Source organism: Lycium ferocissimum, chromosome 12 (genome assembly GCF_029784015.1).
Source record: "Lycium ferocissimum isolate CSIRO_LF1 chromosome 12, AGI_CSIRO_Lferr_CH_V1, whole genome shotgun sequence".
NCBI lineage: Eukaryota > Viridiplantae > Streptophyta > Magnoliopsida > Solanales > Solanaceae > Lycium > Lycium ferocissimum.
In genome coordinates, this window is record NC_081353.1 from 30,589,192 (window position 1) to 30,614,654 (window position 25,463).

At 34.1% G+C, this 25,463-nt stretch overlaps 1 protein-coding gene across 1 annotated transcript; it reads left to right on the forward strand.

Moving 5' to 3' along the window:
* The first annotated feature begins 20,322 nt into the window (after window positions 1-20,322).
* On the forward strand, window positions 20,323-21,057 carry LOC132038998 (UPF0057 membrane protein At4g30660-like). The gene is made up of 2 exons (XM_059429519.1): window positions 20,323-20,484; window positions 20,784-21,057. Exons 1-2 carry the CDS (start codon window positions 20,395-20,397, stop codon window positions 20,907-20,909), a joined length of 216 nt encoding a protein of 71 aa, XP_059285502.1. The 5' UTR covers window positions 20,323-20,394; the 3' UTR covers window positions 20,910-21,057.
* Window positions 21,058-25,463: the final 4,406 nt, after the last annotated feature.

Sequence of the window (25,463 nt, forward strand, 5' to 3'; positions counted from 1 at the left end):
AGAATCATGGGAATATTCACCTTTCAAGATGATAAATGGCTAGAGCATGGTACATCCATCTCAAAAGAACTCTTGAAAGCTATTGAAGATTCTCAAGTTGCCGTCATCATTCCCATGATTCTCAAGAACTCTAAAAGCCTAATGCAAACATCAGATTTCACATGGATGTCAAATTTGGAGTATCTGAATCTGCCATTTTGTAGGAATCTTGAAGAGGTTCATTATTTCCCTGGATATTCCAGAAAACTCATTGAGTTAAATTTGTATAATTGTCGACGCCTTACGAAGTTTCCATTTGTTAACGTGGAATCTCTTATAGTCTGGATCTAGGGCATTGCTCTAGTTAGAGAAATTTCCAGAAATCCTCGGACGAATCAAGCCTTGAAAGTTATAAATTTAATTAGCTCTACAAATATTCCTTGAAAGTTAATGACAAGGTTGGGTTCTTGTTTTCTTGCGAGATAAGATTAGTTGGGCTAGCTGAGGCACATGGTGACCGGTATAACTCTCTCCAATAATGTAGAAACGGAGGTGTTTATATTCTCAAAATCCTTCCATCCAATTGAGGAGAAAGGTGAAACTGTCTTGTCTAATCTTTTCGCCTCTAGTAATATAATCTGATGATGTATTAGAACAAGAGAATCCAACACAAGCTGCTCATTCTATAAGAGAGGATGTATGCCACTGCATTAATGTCAAAAAGGTATCATAGTTACACCAATGACAGATTTTGCTAGCTTATTAAAGAGGTAATTAAATACCACGTTCCATGCAAAATGGTTCAGCCATAAGGTTTTTCCATCACTATTAACGCGGAATGGTCTTGTTCCATCGTTGCTCCACGGCCAGCGGCGGAGCTAGGTAAGCTCCAGGGGTTCCATCCGAACCCCCTCGGCAAAAAATTACACTGTATATATAAGGTTAACATTATTTCCTTATGTATATATAGTAGATGTTGAACCCCGTTGGCTTCTTCGTTTATTTACTTCTTTATATTTTTGAACCTCCTAGGTGAAATTTGTGGCTCCACCCCCTAATGAAGAGCAACCAGGCCCTAGATATCAATTACATACAAAAACAACAAAAGTAAACATGATAAGCTAGCCATCATAAGTTTTAAAACAACACAGCCAGAAGCCTCTTAAGAGCAGCAGGCTCCTTGTAACTTATCGCTCTTTTAACTTCTATCTTGTACTAATTATTACTTTAATTAATGGTTTCACTATGCAGTAAATTTACAGGAGGGAACTATTTTTCAATACATCAAATCTTGAGGAAAAGTATATTAATCAATAATCATACTACCTTGGACATGTGATTAAGAAAAGCGACACATGAAGAAAACAATAAGAAATAATCAAAGTGTACTAAAGTGGAGATGTTAATTAAGTGATTAGTGATAAAACATAGAATACATCTTAATCTAAGGGGTGTTTGGTAGACGAAAAATGTTTTTCTATTATCTCTTGTTTGGTTGCACTTAAGATCATGGAAAATATTTTCCTCAAAATAAGAGAAAATGTTTTCCATAAAAATTTGAGGGAAAACATTTTCCGGAGTAAAAAAAAAAAAAAAAACACCAACGCTTTCCCCAACCCACCATACGCCCCACCCCCAACTCCACCCATCATCCCAAACCGCACCCAAAACCACCCACCCCCACACCCCACCTTCCACCACCCACCCCACCACCCCACCCTACCTTCCACCACCCCTCTCCGAATTTTCTTTTTCATATATTTTATTTTACTTTTATAAAAATTTATAAAAAATACAAAAAAAGAATTCTTACCCCCTCCCCCGACCCCCAACACCCTCCACTCCCCCCATCCCCTGCAGCCTATCCCAACTCCCAATCCATACTGCCCACCACCAAAAGTTGCACTTCGAATTCAAAAACTTCCTAGTGATTTTGCTTTGAGTATATGCAAATGCTCTTACATGACATTTTTCAACTTGCATACCAAACACAAGGAAATAAGTGGTAAAACCACTTATTTTCAAAGAAAATGTTTTCTTGGAAAACTTTTTCCGTCATACCAAACACACCCCAAGTAGAAGAAGACGGCACTAATGACTACAAGATCCTACGTTTTAGTGAGTTTGAATCTTGAATAATTTTTCCCTTAAGACCAGCAAAAACAAATTTTCGTGTACTTATAGGAATTAGAGTTATCACATCGAACCTTAACCCTATTCCAATACGTCGCGTTTATTGAACATATCTTTTCTTCTTAAAATTTGTTATAAAAAATAAAATATTTTTGAAATGGCTTCAAGATGTGAAGTTTTCTTGGAGATCTTGCTTGCAATCTTGATTCCACCTCTTGGAGTTTTCTTTAGACATGGTTGCTGCAGTGTAAGACCCCTCCCTCCCCTCCCGGCCCACAACCCCCACCACCAATAGTTATTTTATTTTTTCGTTTCACATTTTGTATTTAAATTTTAGTTCTCCCTACCCCACAAAGGTAGGGTCCACTTATGGGACTACACCGCGTATGTTGTTGTTGTTGTGCTTTAGTTTATGACATGTATTAGTAATTTGCACCTAAGGGTATGTTTTAGCTGATCAATAAGGTAGGTGAAATCAAGGTTTAAATCATAACGAAGCGAAAAAAATGATTTCTTTTCATAGACTTAATTAAACTTTGACTGATTGAATTTCTCGATATATGCTGATGGAAAATAGCTGGTACTTGATTGAATCCACAAGCACATATATTCAATACCTTTGTTCAAAAAAATTTAAGTAGATGAAAAGAAATTCACTTTGAACGTTGATTTCTAAGATTGTCACTCCAACTCTTCGAGCGTTGGGATACTGATTAAGTCTTTCTTGAATGATCGAGCTTCTATCTTAATGTTTCAATAATACATCATCTTTCATAATTTATGTAGCTCACCTTTCTTTTAATTTGTCTCTAAAAGAATGTAATCTTTTTGAATTTAGAAATAAATTAATTATAAAATTATCGGTTTATCCTCAATTGAGATGATTTATAGCCAAACAAATACTTGATTAAGACTTGTCCTAGACCATAAAATTTTAAGAGAATTCCTTTCTTTTTTAAATTTCGTACACAGTCAAACAATGTAACATCTGAGGATAATGCGTCATTCTTATTAGTGACAAAAGATGCTTAGAATCTAGTTCAACACAATATTTTTTGCTAATCACTTTGATTAATTATTTTCTTTTGGTTTTGCAGTGTGAGCTCTTGATTTGCTTGATTTTGACCCTACTAGGTTATATTCCTGGGATTATTTATGCTATCTATGCAATTATCGTCCGTGATTAAATCGTTTTTGTGAAAAAAAAAAAACTCTCATTCAACTTTGCGTAAGAATCACAACAATAGAAAAAAAGTTGAGCGACCATCTATATAGCCACTTTGAACTTTGATTTAAAAAATTGTCACTCCAACGTGCAGCGTTGAAAGTCTTCTTGAAAGAAGAGCTTCTACTAATGTTTCAACAATTTTTAGTTAATGCATCATGCTTAGTGATCTTATGCAGCGTTTCTCCTTTAGTCAACCTTACACGATACAAATTTGAATTAGTTAGAGTCCCAATGCGAGTATCGAATACTAGATGCGAAACTAAAATAAATTATGCTTAGCGACAAAGAGATGCGTACAATCTCTTTCAACACAATAAAATTTGATAATAACTTTGATTAATTATTTTTTCAACTTTTGTTTTTGCAGTGTGAGTTCTTGATCTGCTTGATTTTAACCCTACTAGGGTATATTCCTGGGATTATTTATGCAATTTATGCAATTGTGGTTCGTGGTCATGATCAAGATGAAGAATGGCGTCCTCTCACTGCCTAGCCATTTTTCTTTTTTCATTTTTATTTTTTCACCTATTAATTTTCTGCTTTTGGATAATAGAAGAACAATAATTCTAGATTACTTGATCTAGAAAATACTTGTTAGTCGATATGCTTTGGTTCTTTAAGAAATTAATGAGAGTTTTAGTATGTCCCTAATTTTCTTTTAAACTTAATACTATTGCATATGGTCTCCTATTTTTGAATGAGTTTAAGTTCTTGCACTGTTAATATTGATTTTTTAAACCATCAGACAAAGTTCACTTATAACAGAAACATTATTCTACTAGAGAAAATAAATGAATAAATATGTTCTACAAAAATGGGTGTACGAATATAAAATAAGAACCTAACTCCTTTTATTTATCATCTGCAGTCTATTATTTTCTTATATTACTATGCCCGTGCTGTGCACGGGCCCAACACTTCGGATTATAGTGTATCTATGTATATGTAGTTGTGTTTAGATAGTGATAATATATATATATATATATATATATTATACTATGTTCAAAATACGATTAATATAACATTGTAGTTTGTCTTAAATCTAAAACTTTATTATATTCGTGTTTGCTACGAAAATTTATTAATACTTTTTAAAAGAGAAAACTTGTTTAAAAGAAAACTATTTTCCTCTCTTTGAGATAAAATAATAGCAATATTTAAGCATCAGTTGATACTTTCAAATTTAATTCGATTAATTTAAAGGTGTAAAATACTTATTATTTTTTATCAAATTTTGATTTGGATAATTCTAATTCAAATTATTAAATTAATTTTACATGTTTAAAACGAAACAAAGTAGAAGTTGTTTTCTATTTAAACGAAGAAATGTTATTTTTTAATTTTTAGTAAATATTCTCGATTTAGCTCCTTTTACTTGTCATGTTGTCTTTTGCATGGTTTTTTAAGGAAACGTGAATTAGAATTATAATTTGACTAATTTACCTTATTCATTATTTGATATTCATTTGACATTAATCTCTTTTCACATTTATTAGAGTAACAGTAAAAATAAAAAATTAATTAAATTGTATCTTATTTTTTAAATATATATATATATTTTAAGTATATTTATTTTAGTAAACATAACAAATAAATGACATGGCGGAATAGTAAATACATCAATTAAATATTTTGAAGAAAAGTAATAATATGGGGTCCATGTTTTTTGCTGTGCAATAATTTCATTTGCTCCCACTAATGGGTTAATATGCATGTGGCAATGAATCCACTATTATTGACTTGATGGGATACTTTGGAAATTACATGAATATTGTTTGATTTTTCAATATATATGGGTGCACGTTTTTTTTTTTTTTTTTGACGTTGCCTTTTTTTTTAATATGGGGTCCACTTTTTTTTTCATGAGTTTGGAGAGGGTGGGGTCCACTTTTTTTTTCATGAGTTTGGAGAGGGTGGGGTCCACCTTTTTTTTTTTTTCTTTTTTAATATTGCTTGGCGTTTTTAGTGTGGGTGACTGACGACGAAGCATGGGTAAACCGATGCTTCTATATAGTAGAAAAATAGAAATATAATAAAGTATTTCTATCTACTTTTTAGAAGAGTTGGTAATATAAAGTATAAAATGTCATTTTTTTGCCCTTAAACAAAAAAGTGGGTGGGACCACAAAAGATTTTTTTGCCTCTATAAACCGGCTCTTCCATACAGTAGTAATAGTAAAGTAATACATATAATTTTTTTATCAAATTTTGATTTGGATAATTCTAATTCAAATTATTATATTAAATTTTACATGTTTAAAATGAAACAAAGTAGAAATTTGATTTTCTATTTAAATGAAGAACTTCTATTTTTTAATTTTTAGTAAATATTTTTTGTTTAACTCATTTTACTTGTCATGTTGTTTTTACACGGTTTTTTAAGGAAACGTCAATTAGAATTATAATTTCACTAATTTACCTTATTAATTATTTGATCTCCATTTAATATTATTTTTTCTTTTATGACATTAATCTCTTTTCACATTTATTAGAGTAAGGAAAAAATGAAAAAGTAATTAAATTCTATCTTATTTTAATATATAAGTGTTTTAAGTATGTTGTTGTACAATAATTTCATTTGCTCCCACTAATGGGTTGATACGCATGTGGCAATGAATCCATCATTATTGATTTAATTGTTTGATTTTTAATATAGGATGCACTTTTTTTTTAACATTGTTTTTTTTTTTAATATGGGATTCACTTTTTTTTTTTTAATATTGCTTGATTTTGTTAATATGGGGTCCACTTTTTTTTCCCGTGAGTTTGGAGGTGGTGGGTTCCACTTTTTTTTTTTTTTAAAAAAATATTGGTTGGTGTTTAATATGGGGCCCACAATTTTTTATTTTTTTTTTAATATTAGTTGGTGTTGAATTCTATCTTATTTTAATATATAAGTATTTTAAGTATGTTGCTGTACAATACTTTCATTTGCTCCCACTAATGGGTTGATACGCATGTGGCAATGAATCCATCATTATTGATTTAATTGTTTGATTTTTTAATATAGGATGCACTCTTTTTTTTGACATTGTTTGTTTTTTTAATATGGGATTCACTTTTTTTTTTTTAATATTGCTTGATTTTGTTAATATGGGGTCCACTTTTTTTTTCCCGTGAGTTTGGAGGTGGTGGGTTCCACTTTTTTTTTTTTTTTTAAAATATTGGTTGGTGTTTAATATGGGGCCCACAATTTTTTTTTTTTTTTTTTTAATATTAGTTGGTGTTGAATTCTATCTTATTTTAATATATAAGTATTTTAAGTATGTTGCTGTACAATACTTTCATTTGCTCCCACTAATGGGTTGATACGCATGTGGCAATGAATCCATCATTATTGATTTAATTGTTTGATTTTTTAATACAGGATGCACTCTTTTTTTTGACATTGTTTGTTTTTTTAATATGGGATTCACTTTTTTTTTTTTTTTTACTATTGCTTGATTTTGTTAATATGGGGTCCACTTTTTTTTTTCCCGTGAGTTTGGAGGTGGTGGGTTCAACTTTTTTTTTTTTTAATATTAGTTGGTGTTTAATGAGATACTTTGGAAATTACATGAATATTGTTTGATTTTTTAATATGGGATGCACCTTTTTTTTTTTTTTTTACATTGTTTGTTTTTTTAATATGGGATTCACTTTTTTTTTTTTGCTCCCACTAATGGGTTGATACGCATGTGGCAATGAATCCATCATTATTGATTTAATTGTTTGATTTTTTAATATAGGATGCACACTTTTTTTTGACATTGTTTTTTTTTTGTAATACAGGATTCGCTTTTTTTTTTTTTTTTTTTTTTTTTTTTTAATATTGCTTGATTTTGTTAATATGGGGTCCACTTTTTTTTTCCCGTGAGTTTGGAGGTGGTGGGTTCAAATTTTTTTTTTTTAATATTGGTTGGTGTTTAATATGAGGCCCGCAATTTATTTTTTTTAATATTAGTTGGTGTTTAATATGGGGCCCACATTTAAAAAAAAAATTGGAATGGACGACGAAAAAGTTGAGCCAACCGGCACTTCTATATAGTACAAATATGAGTTATGGTTGTGCACGAATTACGAAGTAACACCTCGATTTATCCAAAGGTTGTGAACTAGAAACTTCGGAAACTCAAAATGTCACACTCATCGCACGACGTCGATGGGATTTTATTTATAAACTAAAATGTATAATATAAACTAGTGTCATTTGGCCCGGGCCCAAAATTACTATTAAACATTAAATATTTAATCTTTCCCCTTTGTTTACATTAATTTATTACAATATTAATTCGACTAAGTCACCTACAAATGCTTTACATCTAATAATTTCGGATAATGTGCGCTTACATACTCTGTATGACTGCGGATGTTGGCACAGAGTCTGTCGATGTTATTCCCTAAATATCATCCTTTCTGCAAGCTCCAAAAAGCTACTCCCTCCGGTCACTTCTAAGCGATTTTTTATTGAATTTTGTTTTAGAAAAAGTGATCTTTAATTGAAGAAGTTAAGTAGGTATTCATGTTTTTTGTTCGAAATTACCCTTATCAGATAAATGATTAAAAAAATTTCTAAAAAGTCTTTGGGAGAGATAAATAATCTTTAAGTAAAATAGCTCACTTAACTAATGTTGCTGATTATTTTTTTAATTGGTGTGCCGAACCTTTAAAATAGCATAAATATTTAATGAAGAGTGATTATAGCTTAAAATATAAATAAAGGTAAATCAGTTCTAAAAAAACTTCCAATTTATACTATTTTTTAAGAGGCATGTTTGAAAAGAAACACCACAAATGATTTGCGTATATACAACCTCCACTCATTTTGTGGAGAAAATATTCTCATATCATTTAAAAAATAGCCGCGTAATGCATGTCTTAGTAGGCATTTGACCATGAAAATCAAATATTTTTCACTTTATTTGAAATTTTGAAGTTGGATTTGAAGATGGAATTGTGTTTGATTATAATTTTTGTAAAGAATATTTGGTTGTTTTAGTATATTGAAAGTGAAAACGAGATTTTAGGTTGTTTTTAAAATTTCAAATACTTCATTGGCCAAACGCTGAGTTCTAGATAAAGTAAAATAATTTTTCGAAAAAGAGTGAAAAATTCTTGTGGCCAAACGGGTCCTTAGTTTTTTTTAACCCATGTCTTCCAGCTATCAAAATAATTTCAGCTTAGATTACTTTTTTACCTGTTTTGTTGCTATAATAGGCTGGTCAGAGAAAACAATTCCATCAACAAACAGCATGTGGCAATAAAAAAAACATGTGCCTGCAAATTAGGACTAAGGAGTACAGTGAAGTTAATGGGTCCCACATTTTTACAAAGTTGTTCTGTATTCCGTCCTTTGAGTCGTTTGAGATAAGAAAGGGTTGTTGACTTTCAAGAGAGAGCAACTTTAGGAAATTCCAGAAGTGATCCTGTGAGGACGATGAAAAAAGCAGATCCTCCCTTATATTAAGCACTAAAAATTGTTTGTACTATCAAACTGTAACTATTTGGTTACGCCTAATAAATAATAATTCGAGGTGAGTGTGATATTGTAACCTTGGAAAGATTTTGAGTGTTTCAACTTATACATTAAGTCCCTTACACTTGTATTAATATATACAAAAACTCTCTCTCTCTCTCTCTCTCTCTCTCTCTCTCTCTCTCTCTCTTCAGTCCCTTTCACTTCTCTTAAAATATTCATTTCTCTTCCTAACTTGAAACTTTCAAACTTCCAGCCGAATCTTCCTCTCTCCCAAGCTCTGATACTCTTTGATCGTCGGAAACAGGTATTTTCTTTAATTCTGGAACTCCGTCGGAGCATTTTGAGCTAAAATGTTGTCTTGTGTGGTTTCTACATACAATATTTTTGATGGCCAAAGATGTGTCCAGGGCCCAGGGGTGTGGACCCTGATAAGATTAAAATGGCTCACAATTTGGAATTCTTCGAGACTATCCTTGGGAAAAAAATCCTTTGAACTGACCTTGGAACACTTGAAGGACAAGGTAGACATTCCCAAGCACCACCAAACCTACCTTGATAAGAAGATGCCATCATATGCTCTCTATGGCTTCCCTTGGGAATTCATGGTAAATATTATAAACCATTGGTGCAGTAGAGTATAGACCGTGTGTTATTTATTTTTACACTCAGTGATTATTTGTGCCATTATAGGTCTGGGCTTATGAAGCTTTCCCCACATTTGGACTGCATGCTGGCAAATCAGATGAGGTTCCTCTGCCTATTCCTAGGATTCTTAGGTGGCACACCACAAAAATGGAGCGATTTACTGAAGTGATCCATTTAGGATTGGAGGAGAATTTTACAAGTATAAATTTGGAGTCTATTATCAATGTTTTTGCAAAATATAAACTAAATGCTAATGTTTTGCATATTTGTAGGTTGCGCATGTAACACCCCGAATTTTTTTTAAACTAACTCTTGAATTTTCGATTGATCATATCTTGATAGTAAGGGTATATTTTACTTCACACTTCCTGAACGTGAACTTGACGATATTTTGAAGAAGTGTTGTCGTGTAGTTATGTAAGATACTCCTATTATTATCTTAGTAAATTATTAAATGGATTAGATACTTATGTATTTAGGGCAGCCGCTTTTTGTAGTTATCCCAAAAAAAAAAAAAAAGTTTGTAGTTATCCAAAGGTAAATATATAACCTTCAGCTCATATCCTCTCCACCTCCTCTTCATATTTCATTTCCTCCACCCAAAATAAAACCCCAAAGCTTCTCTCCTCTCATAATATTCATGCTCTAAATCAATCATCATGACTTGTTTTGGTTGAGCCACAAACTACTCCACACTATTGAGGTAAGTTACAAAACCCGTTTTTGAACTGGACAGCTGTTATTGTTTTCAACATAATTCCTTGTATAAAATTTAGTTTTAAGTGATTTAAGTTATTCTAGAAAGCTATTTCATAGCCCTAAAACTTTCGTTCAGGCTCCAAAACCTAGTTTTGCTTGTATTTACTTGAAAATGGGTGATGAAGTACAGGGCAAGTGCTACCCAGATTTCTGTTTTGCAAACCCTACATGTAATACTGTTAGTATTTTGAGCATATCTTGTAGTACAAAACTGCTATAGGAGTTATTTAAATTTCTTTGAAACCCCAAGACATATACATACAACTTTCATTAAGGCCACAAAGTCTATTTTTGCCGTGTACCCCTTTGAAACCGAGCCGCAATACAAGACGGTAGTACTGTCCAGAATTTCTGATTTGATAGTTTATGGTGATTTTCACTGATTTCATGTTTAGTTTTGACGTGCTGAAACCATTGAACTTAAGTAGATATTTGATTGTGTATTTAAGGTATATATGCTCTTGTACAAGCTAAGAAGAATTGTTTGACGAAGTGGACTTTGGTCGGTCTATGGCGTAGACGATTTGAACTCCTCGAGTTGTGGTAGAACTTGTTGTGTGGTAAAACGCCAAGGTTTGTGTATAAATTTGAACTTGGAATATCTTTATTTTCTGAAATTTTTGAAGTATCTTGATGAGTTGTTTCCTTCCTCTTCATCTTATATCATTGTATGGTTATTATCTCAAGTATTGCAAAATATTCACTAAATCGCCCACTTGTACGAATTGCTTGATCCTTTTGCATTTTTGTTGGGACTTTGTCCTTCTGGTTGCGGTGACTTTGTCACCGATATCGGGATGCCTCTTGATTTGGATCTTTCCCATCTTGACTTTGGATTTACATTTCGTCTTGATGATGGACTTTGTCCATTTTCAAGTATGAGTGGAAAGCCATTTTCAACATGACTCTTGATTCTCTTGATTATTGGGTGACGACCCTACTTGATTTGGGGCTTCGGTCCATCTTGATATTGATTATGCTTGGTGTGATGGCATGACATACATATTGGGCGAAATTGGTTATTTGACAAACTCTTTTGAATTGAATTATAAGCTTTTTTGACAATTGAGCCTTCGAATATTGATATCGATATTTTGAAACACTTCAAGGTTTGAAATTTGATATACTTGGTTACTTGATTTATTTTTATCTCATTGAGCTCCTACGACCAAACGGAATTGGAGAATCTAATGGCTCCAAGCCCAAAGTTTATACGTCACTAAGCTTTATGCTTAGCGATAGTTGTTTTCTATCGTAGGTAATATAGGGGAAGAGATTTGATGATGACCATTTGGAGTAGACTTTTTGGGAGCTTTAGTGAAGATCACATTTGCATATGCATCTAGGTCGTGTAAACTTTTGGGGACTTGTAGATGATCCATATGTCACACTTATGTATGTAATTTTGGAGGCTTGTTGGACCACAAGACTATAAGCTTGTAACTTGAACTTGGTGACTTGTTTTGCTATTTTAGGGTGTGCTTTTAACCCAAGTCATGACATGTAATAAATTTACATTTTGTCTTGTAATTATGTACCAAGGAGGAGACTAGTTTTCTTTTGATATTCACACGTTTGAAATTCGTGTATAATATGAACCTGCAATGGTGCTGAATGGAAATATAATTTCATTAGGAAGTTGCTTCAACATTTTTATTAATCAACAAGGGTGCTACCATAATAAATTGATACTCTGATATTGTATTTCTTTAAGGGATATTACGAAGTGTTTTGTTAAGAAGAAAAAAAAATGTTGCACCTTTAAACCTTTTTCGCATGGGCCTATTTCCGCCACTAAATTATTGTGAATATCTTTTGACATAAATTAGCTTTTGTTTCGTAAGTGGCATTCTCCCAAAGGGGATGCTACAACGCACCCTTACATCATCCCCACAATGCGTGAGCTGGTGCAGGACTACATGAAAGACTTTTTGGCATTTGATGATAAGGTTAATGATCCCATCATAGATAAATTGAAGATTGAATTGGAAGGTGTGACCGTATTGGTTACATCAAAGAATGGCTCGAAAGCTCCTAGTAGGTTGAGAAAAGAGCCTAAGGTGAATTCTGATGAGGATACTCATCATGCCTCGAAGCCTCGTAGTAGGTTTGAAAAGGAGTCCAAAGAGCTCTCATACGATGAGGAAGATATTCAATCAGAATATTTTGCTGATAATATTGGCATTAGGACGTCTAGGTGTCATGCCGCACCAAGTGGGGGCCCATCTGTGCAGATAGAGCATGTGGAACTGCAGCAGCCTGTGTATAAGATGGAGGAGTCTCTGAATATTCTTCTCGCTTACGTGGAGGCGAAAAAATTTAGAAGGAGCGAGAAGGCGAAGAAGAAAAAATGAGACTGTCAAAAAGAAAGGTGAACATTTTGAATTTTTTTTTGTTTGTTGCAATTATGTTGTATACGATTTGCATTCTTTTTAATTATGTCCAAAATATGTAGCACAAGCACCTATGGAACCATTTACTATCAACAAGTTGAATGTAGGTGCTGAGACAATTGCTGAGATCCATAGACCAGCTGCTTATGAGAAGGTCGATATCCCTAGACAAACTGCTGGTCTTGAGAAGGTTGAGGTCTCCAGACCAACTTCTAAAGTTGAAAAACTTGAGAAGGTTGAGGTCGAGAAGGTTGAGCTCCCTATGCCAGCTACTCAAGCTGAGAAGGCAACACATGTTCCTGTGCTAACTGCTGAAGTTGAAAAGACTAAAGATGTCCTTGCTTAAGTTAATGAGAAGAATGCTAGTGAGTCGAGTCAAGCTGCTGTTGAGTTTGACTCTGAACAAATTGTGTCGAGCGTCCTCGCTGAGATTAAAGGTTCTTTGAACAACTAATTTGGTATTTAGGTTGGAAAAAAACAAGTACTTTTTTGTTGGATGTGTGGTGGAGGATGATAAACCATCACTACTAACGCTTAATTTGACTGTTTTAACAAACAACTATTTGACTGTTTTGGTTTAATTTATGCGAAGGTTAGATCATTTGAAACCTTTGTATCTTATTGTGTTGTTACCTTGAATTTGGATGTGCTTTAATACTTTGGATGTTTTCAAAGATGATTGTTTTAACAAACAATTAATTTGACCATTATGTATCTAAGTGTGTTGTTTCCTTGTGAATTTGGATGTCTTCAAATATGACTGCTTTTACAAGTAGTGTTCACTTCTTAATATAATTATCTATCGGTGACATGAAACCTTATTATCTCCTATGAGTTTATATGTACAATTATCGACTATGAATAAAATTTATATACAAACTCGATATATACGATAAAGCTTGATGACAAACACATATATTTTTCATATAAATAAAACCTGCTTCATATTGTTCATAATTCTTCATACGCCAAAATGAAATACCCAATCCCATTACATCCCTATTACACATTGCCATATAGCAAACACCACTAATAAACCATACAAAAGTATTCTTAATCCATTCTCTTTCACTTCAGCCACCATCAACCTCTGTTTTACTTCAACCCTCTCAATTTCGGTTTCTCCCAACATAATTTTCAAGTGATTCTTCTTTTCTTCAGATTCTCTAAACAACGACTGAAGTAATTCCTCGTTCTTTAAAGATTCTCTTAGCCTATTTTGCAGTTCAAATTTGGTTAAGCCTTTTGATGTTGGTGTCTCAGGTCCACCTGGGCTCCTGCTAGGTTTTAGGCTCATTTGAGATTTTTTTGGTGTTGCGTTGGGGTGTGGATCAATAAACCTGGAATAGTCACATCCACCATATTCCTGAAACAAATAGCAATCAATTAGAGGTTTTAGACTGAAATCACATAAAAAAACGCATACCTTAGGAATTAGAAACTCATAGTTCTAACTGCACAATTAAAGAATCTGCGACTTGGATTCTTTGGGGGTGTGTGATGTCTTCAAGACAGTGTATTCAGCGCATAAACAAATGTCGAGATCTGGTGATTGAGATGTTTCGGATAACTGAGACATTTTGAGTGTTTTGATAAAGAAAAAAGATAATAGTGGGGTCTGATCAAGAAAAGAGACCATGGAGGTGTTTGATCAACAAAAGAGACAATGGATGAGTTTGAATTTTGAGTCGGTTTTATATAGTGAAGGGTGTATCATTACCGTTGTAAATTTAAGAATTTTTTATTTTATTACCGTTATAAAAATATGTGGCTTGACAGTCGAAATAAAACTAAGTGTGCTGGGTCTATTAATAGACTTAACTGATAATAATATGATCTATAATAACTCATTGACACGATCTATGATGGACCTTTAAGATTGATTATAAACCATAGGAATAAAGGTGACTATTGGAACGAGAAGCCTGCTAAATTTGCACAAGCCCCAACAGACTTAAAAAAAAAAAAAAAATGAACCCCAAACCCCAAATCTAAAAAAATCCAAAAATAAATAAAAAGGCTTGATACTATTTAAATATTATAATAACACTTTAATACATCATATGAGAGTCCCCATCCATTAGACACATGATCAAAAGTGTTTTAGGACACCTAATGGTCCTTAAATCACAAATATTGGTCTAAAAAAACCATAAATAAATAAAATAAAATAATTAAAAAGACTTGATACAATTTAAAAATTATAATAACACTTTAATATATCATATTAGAGTCCCCATCCATTAGACACATGATCCAAAGAATTTAAGTACAAGTAATGGCATTCATATCACTACTATCCAATTAGTCGGGCGATAAGTTATTATTCTCAAAGCATAACTAAGGGCAACATTACTTGTGCTTAAATTCTTTGGATCATGTGTCTAATGGATGAGGACTCTCATATGATGTATTAAGGTGTTATTATAATGTTTAAATAGTATCAAGTCTTTTTATTTATTTTTGGCTTTTTAGACTAATATTAGTGATTTAAGGACCATTAGGTATCCTAAAACTCTTTTGATCATGTGTTTAAAGGATAAGGATTCTCATATGATGTATTAAAGTGTTATTATAATATTTAAATAGCATCAAGTCTTTTTATTTATTTTATTTTATTTTGGCTTTTTTTAGATTTGGGTTTGATTTTTTTTTTTTTTTTTGGAGGGGGGAGGGGGGTAATCTATTGGAATTGTGCAAATTTAGCAGGTTTCTCATTCCAATAGTCACCTTTATTCTCATGATTTATAATAAACCTTAAAGGACTATATAGATCGTGTCAATGAGTTATTATAGATCATAATCGTTTATTATCAGTTAAATCTATTGATAAACCCAACACACCTTTAAGAAAACAAATACAAAAATCAAAAGAGGACATAAATAAAACACAACCCAAGAAATATGTACAACAACCATAGATTTCATTTCATTGCAACCCTAACAAAAACAACAAAAATATCTAAAAGCTTTCATATATGAAAGCCCAAAAGCTTCCATCTACAACTTTCACCAATGAAAGCTTTGCAACAAACTTACAACAAAATGAAAATATACATAAAAACTCAAACTTAACTAAACTACTGGTCAAAGCAGGGGAGAGGGGTAGTTATGGGGGCCATGTGGATTGATATCCTTCCTATGGAAAAGGACGACAAAAATCGTTCGATCCTGCGGAGAGACCTTGTAAATCTTTTCCTATCCTCTCCCAGCCCTAAAGAGTCGTTCGAAGTCATTTCGTAGTAGAAGAACGTCTGGTGATGGAGTTTGTAGCCGTGGCTGCCTGAGAAGGCGGATTATTCTGGGCATTTTGGAGATGAGTGATTTTGAATTTCTATGGGCTTGAGTTTATTTCAAATGCAGGAAATATGGACTGAAGAAGATATAAAGTCTGGTTGCATCGGTTAAGTGAACCATCGTCCAATGGCTAAGGGACAATGGCTTTGGGCATAGAGGTATCGTTTAATTTTATATTTGATCAGTGTGACTAGACGTGAAACATGCGGCATTCTGAAAGGTACTCATTACGCTACTCAGTTCCGCATGATAAGGGTTTTAATTGGGGAGTATAGACCTCCAAAAGGAAGATTAATATCCTAACTGTGAACTATTATCGACCAATGGATTGGTATATTATAAACCCACATATACTCTATGATAGACTAATACAAAGTTGATTAATATTGAACTTCCATTTCAGTTTTCAGAACTAATACAATAAAATAACATTAAAGTTAAAAAAATCAAGTGGGATGCTCTCTCAAATATCGACATGTTGTTTTCTTGTGGCCAGTTCCCTTGCAAATCAAGCACTTGTTTCTCTTCCCTTTGCTACTTCCCTTGGACTTGAAAGATTCTGCTATGCCAGGAATATGCTTCACTTGCTTTTTAGGAATACGCTTCACTCTTTCTTCCAAATTTGGGGTCGTAAGGGGGGTAGAGATATGTACATGTTTGCATACTTCTCTGGGACATCCCATTCTGACTCTAGAGAGACTACATAAATAGTTTCAGTAAATGCAAGAATGTAACACTGAACTTTATACATGGGAGAGGAATACTCGTAGATGCTTGAACCATAATTAGCTCCGTACTTCAATCTCAAGGCTGCCATCGCGCGTGTGAGCTCATGGTAATTTCACCAAGTCATACTCTCTATAAGAACGTGTTTTGTTCAGTATATTGACTTTGGCAGTTAGGCCACTGCTGAGTACGGTTAACTCGTTAGCATCCTGGTTTATATTATTGAAAAACAATCACCCTCATTCATCTTTTTCCCTTTGTGTCTTTTCAGCTGAAGGCACAAATAAATTGATTGAACCGTTGATATTTGTACGCCTCTGCCTGAAAATTTCAGCAAACCTCCTATAAATGGAAGTGAATAAGGCAGTCACATGGTACTCTCATTCATCCCTCAACATTGAGTTTAATGACTCAGCAATGTTTGAGATCAGCACATCGTACCTATTTGCTGGAAAATATGTCCTACTCCACTTATCAAATCTAATATCAAACTAGAGACAATTAGCTGCTTCGGGGCATTTATCCCTTAATTGCTGAAAATGGTCATTGAACTCCTGGTAACCATATGCCTTTGTTGCATCATAGTATATATGAAGAAAATCTCCACATTGGAAATTTTTTCGAAGGTTATCACCAAGATGCTTCATGCATAGTCCGTGATGAGCATGCCCAAAAATTCTAGAAACAACGTTGGCTATGCTCTTGTGCCTTTCAGTGATGATGCACAAATCAGGTTCATCGGAGATTATATACCTCAGCTGCTCGAAGAAGTAGGTCCAAGATTCATCACACTCTTTGTCCACCATGCAAAAAGCAATTGGATAGATGTGGTTCTCAGTATCCCGTGCGACGGCAGATAACAACACACCTTCATACTTGCCGTATAAATATGTACCATCAACGGCAATAACCTTTTGCATGTGGTTATATCCTCAAATGCAAGTTCCGTAAGCTACAAAGTAATATTTAAACCTGTTCGCATCATCAAGTCTAATGCAAATTCTGGAACTCGGATTTATATTTTCAACCATGTACAAATAATCCGGTAAGCAAGCATAGCTGTGCTCCGTTGTCCCCCTAACCATGTTCTTATCCATTACACCTGCCTTCCAACACTACCAATAGCTTGTTTTACAATTGAACTCCCTGAAAACTGTCCTCTGGATTTCCTTTGACGTTGGCCCTTTGTTGTCAGTAGGTTCATTCATAGACTGATGCAAGGACAAATGCCGTGGCATGTTTATGAGTGCTCGTAACGTGTTCAACCCCGTAAGTGTGATCACTAATGTACTTGTAAATGCGAAAGCTATCCGAGTTCTCGTACTTATTGGCCCGCAACATCCAACCATAATCAGGAGAGGTGCATTCCACCTTAATATTTGTTATTACTCTTATTTGGTTTAAAACAAAATGGGGTCTTTATTGCAGCTTTCTTCAATAAAACCTTTAAATACGCTTTGTTCTCAAATGTTTGCCCATAGTAAAAACTAGTTCCATCATTCAAGTTGTGGTTGCTTTGTGAACCACTTAGTGGTTGCCCATCACCCCTATAATCTCCATCACACTCTTCGTCATCACTATTAGGATCATCCATATCCATAAAATGATCACCCATGCCCTCATGTTGTATTGAAGCGTCATTGGCTGGCGGCTATAGTAGTGGTGGGTCTGTGGTGGGGGTGGTGCTGCTGATGTAAAACCAACTTCAGACCTCTCAATAACATTTATTCTTAAAACAAGCCTAGAACTATCAGCAGCAGCATCAACCATGTAGAATCTTACCTGTCTATCATTCGTTATGAAAGAAGGATGAGTTTTTCCCCTAGTGGGCAAAACATTAATCATATAACTAATGCGCAGGTCGCTAGGCTCACAATTTAACTCCCTGCTTTCCATTACGCTTGCAACCAAGTCATTATATGTACCATTGCAATGCACGACAATCGGTACTGTCACCTTGCTCACAGAATTCCAATTCCAACATTTTGGTGTCTATTCCCATTCACCCATGTAATAACCACCTACTATTAAATATTCTGCAATCAACGTCATAATAAATCTATAATAGACTATGAATATGGTCTATGGCTGGTCGATGACTTTTTGATGATTGTGGTCTATGATTGTGATCTATGACTAGCCGACGAACTGTACCAGATGCAGAACCAAAAAGAGCAGGGATAACGCTCTTGCCAGTTACGAACTGAGGTATTTCAATGGAGAATTGACTCCACAAGACAATTTATATTCCCAATACAAACTCCAATGTCGGAATCAGGCCGGAATTTTCGCCAGAAAAGTGAGCTTTTACAACAATGGGGAAAGCTCTTTTTTAACGATTTCTACCAACTTTTACTTACAAGGCTGAACTGTGAAAATTTTCTGTCTTTGGGGACCGATTTTCCAGTGAAAAGTCAAAATTTTCGCAGGCAACGAGATCTAGAAACTGCACAATTCGGGAGCTTTTGGAGGGAAATATTTTATTTTTTATTTCTATTTTTGGTAATTAAAATGTTGGGGCTGTGGGGACCGAAGTGTAGTTTTCAAAACTTTGAGGCTAGGGTTTGACAGAAAACACGTCTGACACGCTGAAGTAATAAATGTTGGCTGTTCCACCAATTTTTGAGACTTGTTGCCTTTTTGGCAAAATAAACTTTCAAAGTGGCCTGTTGGCCAACTCCCCCGCTAACCTTGTATATGAATTTATAGTTTTTTTTTCCCAAATTATATTTCTATTACTTTGAGTTTTGGCGGGTAAAATGTTAATCCTATATTTTTATATACTTTTGACGTTAATCTAGAAATTAGTAGATAGTAGCACTAGTTAGGTCCTCATGTCCCTCCGAATTCCCAACAACTAAATATTTATTGTTGTTCATCAAAATTAAAGCATTATAGTATTATTTATACCAGCTGAACCCATGTGGCTGATCATCTGTGAACAAATTAAAAAGACAAGACCTTAGCGACCTCTTCAGCACACATTTTTCTTTATTTATAACTACGATCATGTGTAAACAAATCAAGAAGATCTTTTTGTTAACATTTGATGTCCGGTATTCACTGGTTTGATCGATTTAAATAAAGAGGAATGTAATTTTTGTCAGAAGTTTCTCTATTTAAATGCTCCAACTCAAAACCGCTATTTAAGGATGAAGGAATCTCATTCATTTTACCACACTCTTCTGACAAATAATTTTGGATAACCTTAACGTCTTGTCTACACACTAACATGGATTATCGTGGGTTGGTTGGTGTCCCTTCATCCTAATCTGATATTTCGGGATCGAGCTCTGAATTGAAAAAAAATATATTCGGTGCGCTGCCCCCAAAGTGGATCCTGCAACTCGCAATCCAGATTTAACCAGACTCCAATATGAATAACACGGGGTGGGAAACCAAAACAAAAAAAAACATCTTCCTAGACACTCAAAACTAAGCACTATGTCTTAATCAATGAAATATTTTTCCTTTTTGTTTGGTCAACCCATATGTAAAAATACCAAGATCAAATCTCTTCCACATTATACCTAATTCTAAAAAATATACTACTAATTTCCCAAAAACATTTGCATTTTCTTAGTGTAGAAGCAAAAAAAAAAAAAAAAAAAAAAAAAAATTATACTTAGTATTTAGGAAATTTCTTGTATATGCCAATTGCCAAGTGCCAACTCATTTCAGACAGCTAAATATAAATACTACTTAGTCATCATAAATAATCCTTGCCTTGCATTTCAGTCATCATTTCTCAACACAACCACAATATTCTTTCAAGAATGGACTCAAGATGTGTAATTTTGTGTGAAGTTTTACTAGCAATCTTGCTTCCTCCTCTTGGTGTTTGTCTACGCCATGGTTGCTGCACTGTAAGATCCCCTCTTTTTTCATCTATCTATCCAAAAAAATTAAAAAAAGATTCAATTTTTTTGTGATTTAATTAAAAATTCTGAGAATTGGGGGGTCAATTGTTTAAGGTGATTTAGTGATGTGGGTGAGAAAAGATTCATTTTTTTTTTTTAATATTTTTTTGTTGTTGTAATTTTTGTTAAACTTTGATTTGGGTGATTGTTTATGGGGATGAACTAAAAAGGGTGTTTGATAATTGGATCAATTGTTTTAGGGGATTTAGTGATGTTTGTGTTTTTGTTTTTTGAAATTTTTGCAGGTGGAGTTCTTGATTTGCTTGATTTTGACAATATTGGGCTATGTTCCTGGAATTATCTATGCTCTTTATGCAATCCTATGTGTTGAACGTGAACCACCATACCATCATTATCACTCTCTTGCTTAATAATAGTTACTACTATTTTTGTTTTTTTTCTTCTGCTTTGTTGAATACACCACTTCAGATTGTGTGGTTGTTGCCTTGTATTTTAATTCTTTGTTTGTAATTTAGACTTGTACCAGGGATGAATTGTACTCTATGTCACTTGATCTGACTGCAGTTTAAATTTAGAGATTGGTCCTTTTATTTTATTTTTTTGGTAACTAAAGACTTTATATAACAATTGAAATTATGTACATACAAAGTAAAATACCCAGAAGTTGGACGTGATCTCCCAAGTTTTACAAAATAAATTGCCTATAAACTATACTACTGCCCCTTACATCTGCTCACCATTCCTATAGCTAGCTATGGATAGTAGTTCAGAGCACTTAACATACTAGCTAATCTAGGGAACCCTTCTTAAAGGCAGCCCGGTGCACAAAGCAGGGTCCGGGGAAGGGCCGAACTCCAAGGGTGTGATGTAGTTAGTCTACCCTAATGCAAGCATTAGTTGCTGCTTCCATGGCTTGAACCCGTGACTTATAGGTCACGAGAGATAACTTTACCGTTGCTCCAAGAATCCCCTTTACAATTGTTCTTTTCTTGCCAAACATAATTGGTGCAGCAGGCTAACATCATTCTATAGAGTTGAGCTTTGACACTTTTCCCCTTAGCATGTTGCACTACCCAGTCCATTTCACCAACCCATTTCAGCACCTGTATTGCCACACCTTGCCAATCCAAAAGTTTTGTCCAGATCAAAGTAGAGAATGGGCATTTAAAGAACAGATGGTTCACAGTTTCATCAGCTGAGGTATAAAACACAGAGGACATATCATATCCCACATTTTGCTAGCCACACCACCACCAACAACATATCCAGTGTGATCTCTCAAGTAGAGTACGGGAGGGTAGGATGTACGCAAACCTTACCCCTACCTTTGTGAGGTAGAGAGGTTGTTTCCGGTAGACTTTCGGCTCAAAAGTTAGCCACCATTCTTAAGATGAATGTCCATTTAGGAAAATCAGGATTGTTGCACACTAATCTCCTCCAGCGTACCTTTGGAGAATCCCTCTCATCTTGTGATAAATCAGCTTAATAGAGGAAGGAGTCCATCTGCAGAATATCATCATGTGTGTAGCCAGCTTCCTTAAAGTACTCTCGTGCCTTCCGTATCTTCCTTATGATCGAGGATGCATTCTTAGGCTGGATTTCCCATATATTTCTTTCCTCTTTATGTAGTATATATGAATCCATTGGATTCATAGCTTGTCCTTTTTGTTAAAAAGGTTCCAGTAATGCTTGCACATAGCTGCCTTATTCCAAATGCCAATATCCACTATGTTCAAACCACCAGTAGATTGTGGCAAGAGGGGCCTTTTTTGTGAACTCTGCACTCCCAGTTCATAGATTTCCTACACGCTGCCTCAATCATATGAATAATCTTCTTTCGACTAGAGGGGAACACCTAAGTACCTCACAGACAATTCTCCTTTCTCAAACCTCAAGTAAGACCTTTGTTATAGCCTTTTGTTTTGAAGTGTTTTTTTTAAAAAAAAAAAAAAAAAATAATCTCTGTGTTTTGATTATATCTTAGCATCAACCGTTGGAATTAGGGGTACATGATAGATTCTATTTTGGTGTTGAGAGGGATCAAAAATTTACAATAGGCTCCTAATTGTAATAATTGATCTATTCAGCTATTTGCTTTGCAATTTGATAAATTAGAAGCAGTTACTAATTCATGAGCTGGTATGTAAAGAATGAAAACGTCATTCTTGATTGTCCGAGAATTTTTATTGAAAGTCTTTCTTTTGCCTGATAAATGATCACTGTGAGTCAGATTCAATAGAATTTGACCAATCTTATTTTCTGTCGTTGAGGTGGAGAACTGATTGTGTGCCAAGCTTTAATTTGGTGGTGTTCTGTAAATGGAGAAGTAATGGATAGAAATTGGTCACATGGATGTAGTTATATATAAAGTAATTCTTGAAACTTGGATTAATTTCAAAGAGTACAGTTTTGACTAGCCAAATATGTCAAGAATTTACAGTCATTACAAACAAATTCCAATCTTATAGAAGCATTCACTGGTCAGCTAGACTGTGAACTCTTTGTTGTTCTCCTCGAGCGTTTTGCAAAAGCCATCACAAAAGCAAAGGTATTTATGTTTGCAAATGAAGTTAAGGTTGTCTCAATTATATGGTTCCCCAAGCCAGTAACAAATCTCCAGATCTTAGCCCTTTCAGCAGGAATTATGTGTAGTACTCTTGCATGTGTATGTGTCCTTGCTTCAACTGTTCAAACTAGTTGCAATAGCTTCCCTATCTTCAGTAGGCATAGAATTTCAATAGATTCAACTTGACATACTCATTGACTTTAGAATGTGGAGCATTATGTTACCCAGTGGAGGGACTAGAATTTTCACCTAGGGGGTTTAAAAATATAAAGAAGTAAATACATGAAGAAGCCAAAAAAGTTCAACATTTATTATATATACATTAAAAAAAAAAAAAAAATCTTGTGTATACACTATAATATTTTATCGAGGGGGTTTGGTGCCTACCTCACTCCGCCCCTGATGTTACCTCTCTTGTGCCGCATTAAGGATGATAGGAGCACTAGCATTTGATGATTGAGTACAAGTTATATGAGGAATACCCAAACGTTAGAACCGTTCTTAGGGTCAAGCTCTATGGCACTACACACTATAGATTAGAAGAAAAAAGAAAAAAAAGGGTAAAAACTTCTTACCTGTCGTAGTATCTTGTTTATAAGTATGGGGTCCTCATACCGATAAATCAAGTTTATCACAATCCATTCTGGAACGTGTCATGACATTCGATCGGCATCTTTAAGTCACATATTTAAAATTTGTGTAAACTAAAACCAATAGTTTTAAAAAATAATAACCAATTGGAGATAATGACATTATATTGAGCGTGTAAATCTACTCTTCAAATTACATTTTGTTTACTTTGATTTTTGGCAAGTGAAATTTTAATAATATACGTTCTTATAAGTAGGTAAACAACTTTTGGCTTTAGTTTTGAGAGTAAGGATAGCTGGATGTATAGGTCTTCCACGTCCTTCCAATACCTAAATTATTTATTATTGTTCATAAAACATAATCAGTATTGTAGACAGAGACATGTCGGTCATCTATAAACAAATTATAGACTTTATAAGTGACCTCCTTTATACACGTACTCGAAAAATAAAAATGTCCTCATCGATGATATACATTAATTTTCTTCTTATTTATTTGGTATTCAGATCTTATTACAATATCTTAATATTTCAAGCGTCTTAATTTTAATAAAAATAAATAAGATCTCAGTAATCGATCATTATTTAAAAAAGTGAAAGTTACTTATTTGCCTACTCGGCAAAGATATTTAGTGTCGCTAGTCAATGTACATCTTACACCCTAATTAAACATATATTATACATTTGTCGGCTATTTTTTTGGTTGAACGACTAATTTAGTTATTTTCTCTTTTTAAAAAAGAGGAAAAAGGAAAAAAACTATCTGTCGACCTTATTATACCTGATCCAAAGGAATATACTAATTTTCCAAAGTAAGCTGGTACGTCAAGTCTTGTCTCCTAGCAGAGAGCTACTGGGTATTCATTCAAAAATAATGCATTTACCCTTTCTCCCCCTTCCTTCGGCATCCCTGACTCGGGCATCCCTTTCAGGTGCAACACCTGCGGCACAAATCCATTTTGAACCTATTGGTCCTAGTATCGTAGGCGACCGAATGGCCGCCCCCTAATTACTAGACCAACCTGCTATAATAATTCCATGAACACCTAGAAATTCAGCCACATTCTTGGTTGTACAATCCAAATTCTCAAAGAAAGCAGACACCCATCCGCATTCATTTTAACGAAAAAGACTGTAAGGGGAAACCTTCACACAAAAATATTCGTATATTCTCGCCGTCAACTCGACGTCATCGTCACCTGCAAGATAAGGCCAAAAACTTGACTTTACTAAACAAGCGAGAAAGACCCTTTCTATCTTATTAGTCAAGCGCGCTAGCTGCAATAAAAAAACAGCACTACTTTTGCAATTTTTCTTATATATAGAAGCTAAAATAAAAAAGTAGAGAAAATGATCGAAATGGTCCTTAATGTGTGGATGTTGATCTGTTTTGGTCCTTGATACTTTTCCTTAACATAAATGGGCCTTAATGTATGCAAAAAGTAGATTGTTTAGTCCTAAACCCTTGATGTAATGGTTTCTTCATAAATTAAATTTAACTAGCTATAATGTATCTCATAGAAAGAAATTCGAGCATAATGGTTGAATATCCCACATCGGTGGGAATAAGATTTTTTGATTTCTTGGGCAATCTTCACCTCTCGAGGGTGAAGTTGTAAAGGTTCATAGGATCACGATGTACTTCAGATTACAGATAAGCATCTATATTCCACAGATTCATGATAGTACCTTTAGTAAGTTGTCCGTCAATGTGTTATGTAGTTGAAATCCTACTCGAAGCTTTAGGCTACTAAACGAACTTTATATGAATCATGTGTTTCTCCTAGCTTGAGATCTTACAGTGGACC

Bases quoted from the DNA above. Each gene is read 5' to 3' on its own strand.
- LOC132038998 (XM_059429519.1), top strand. From the start codon at position 20,395: ATGGACTCAAGATGTGTAATTTTGTGTGAAGTTTTACTAGCAATCTTG. The intron at 20,485-20,783 runs GTAAGATCCCCT...AAATTTTTGCAG, and splicing joins TACGCCATGGTTGCTGCACT to GTGGAGTTCTTGATTTGCTT.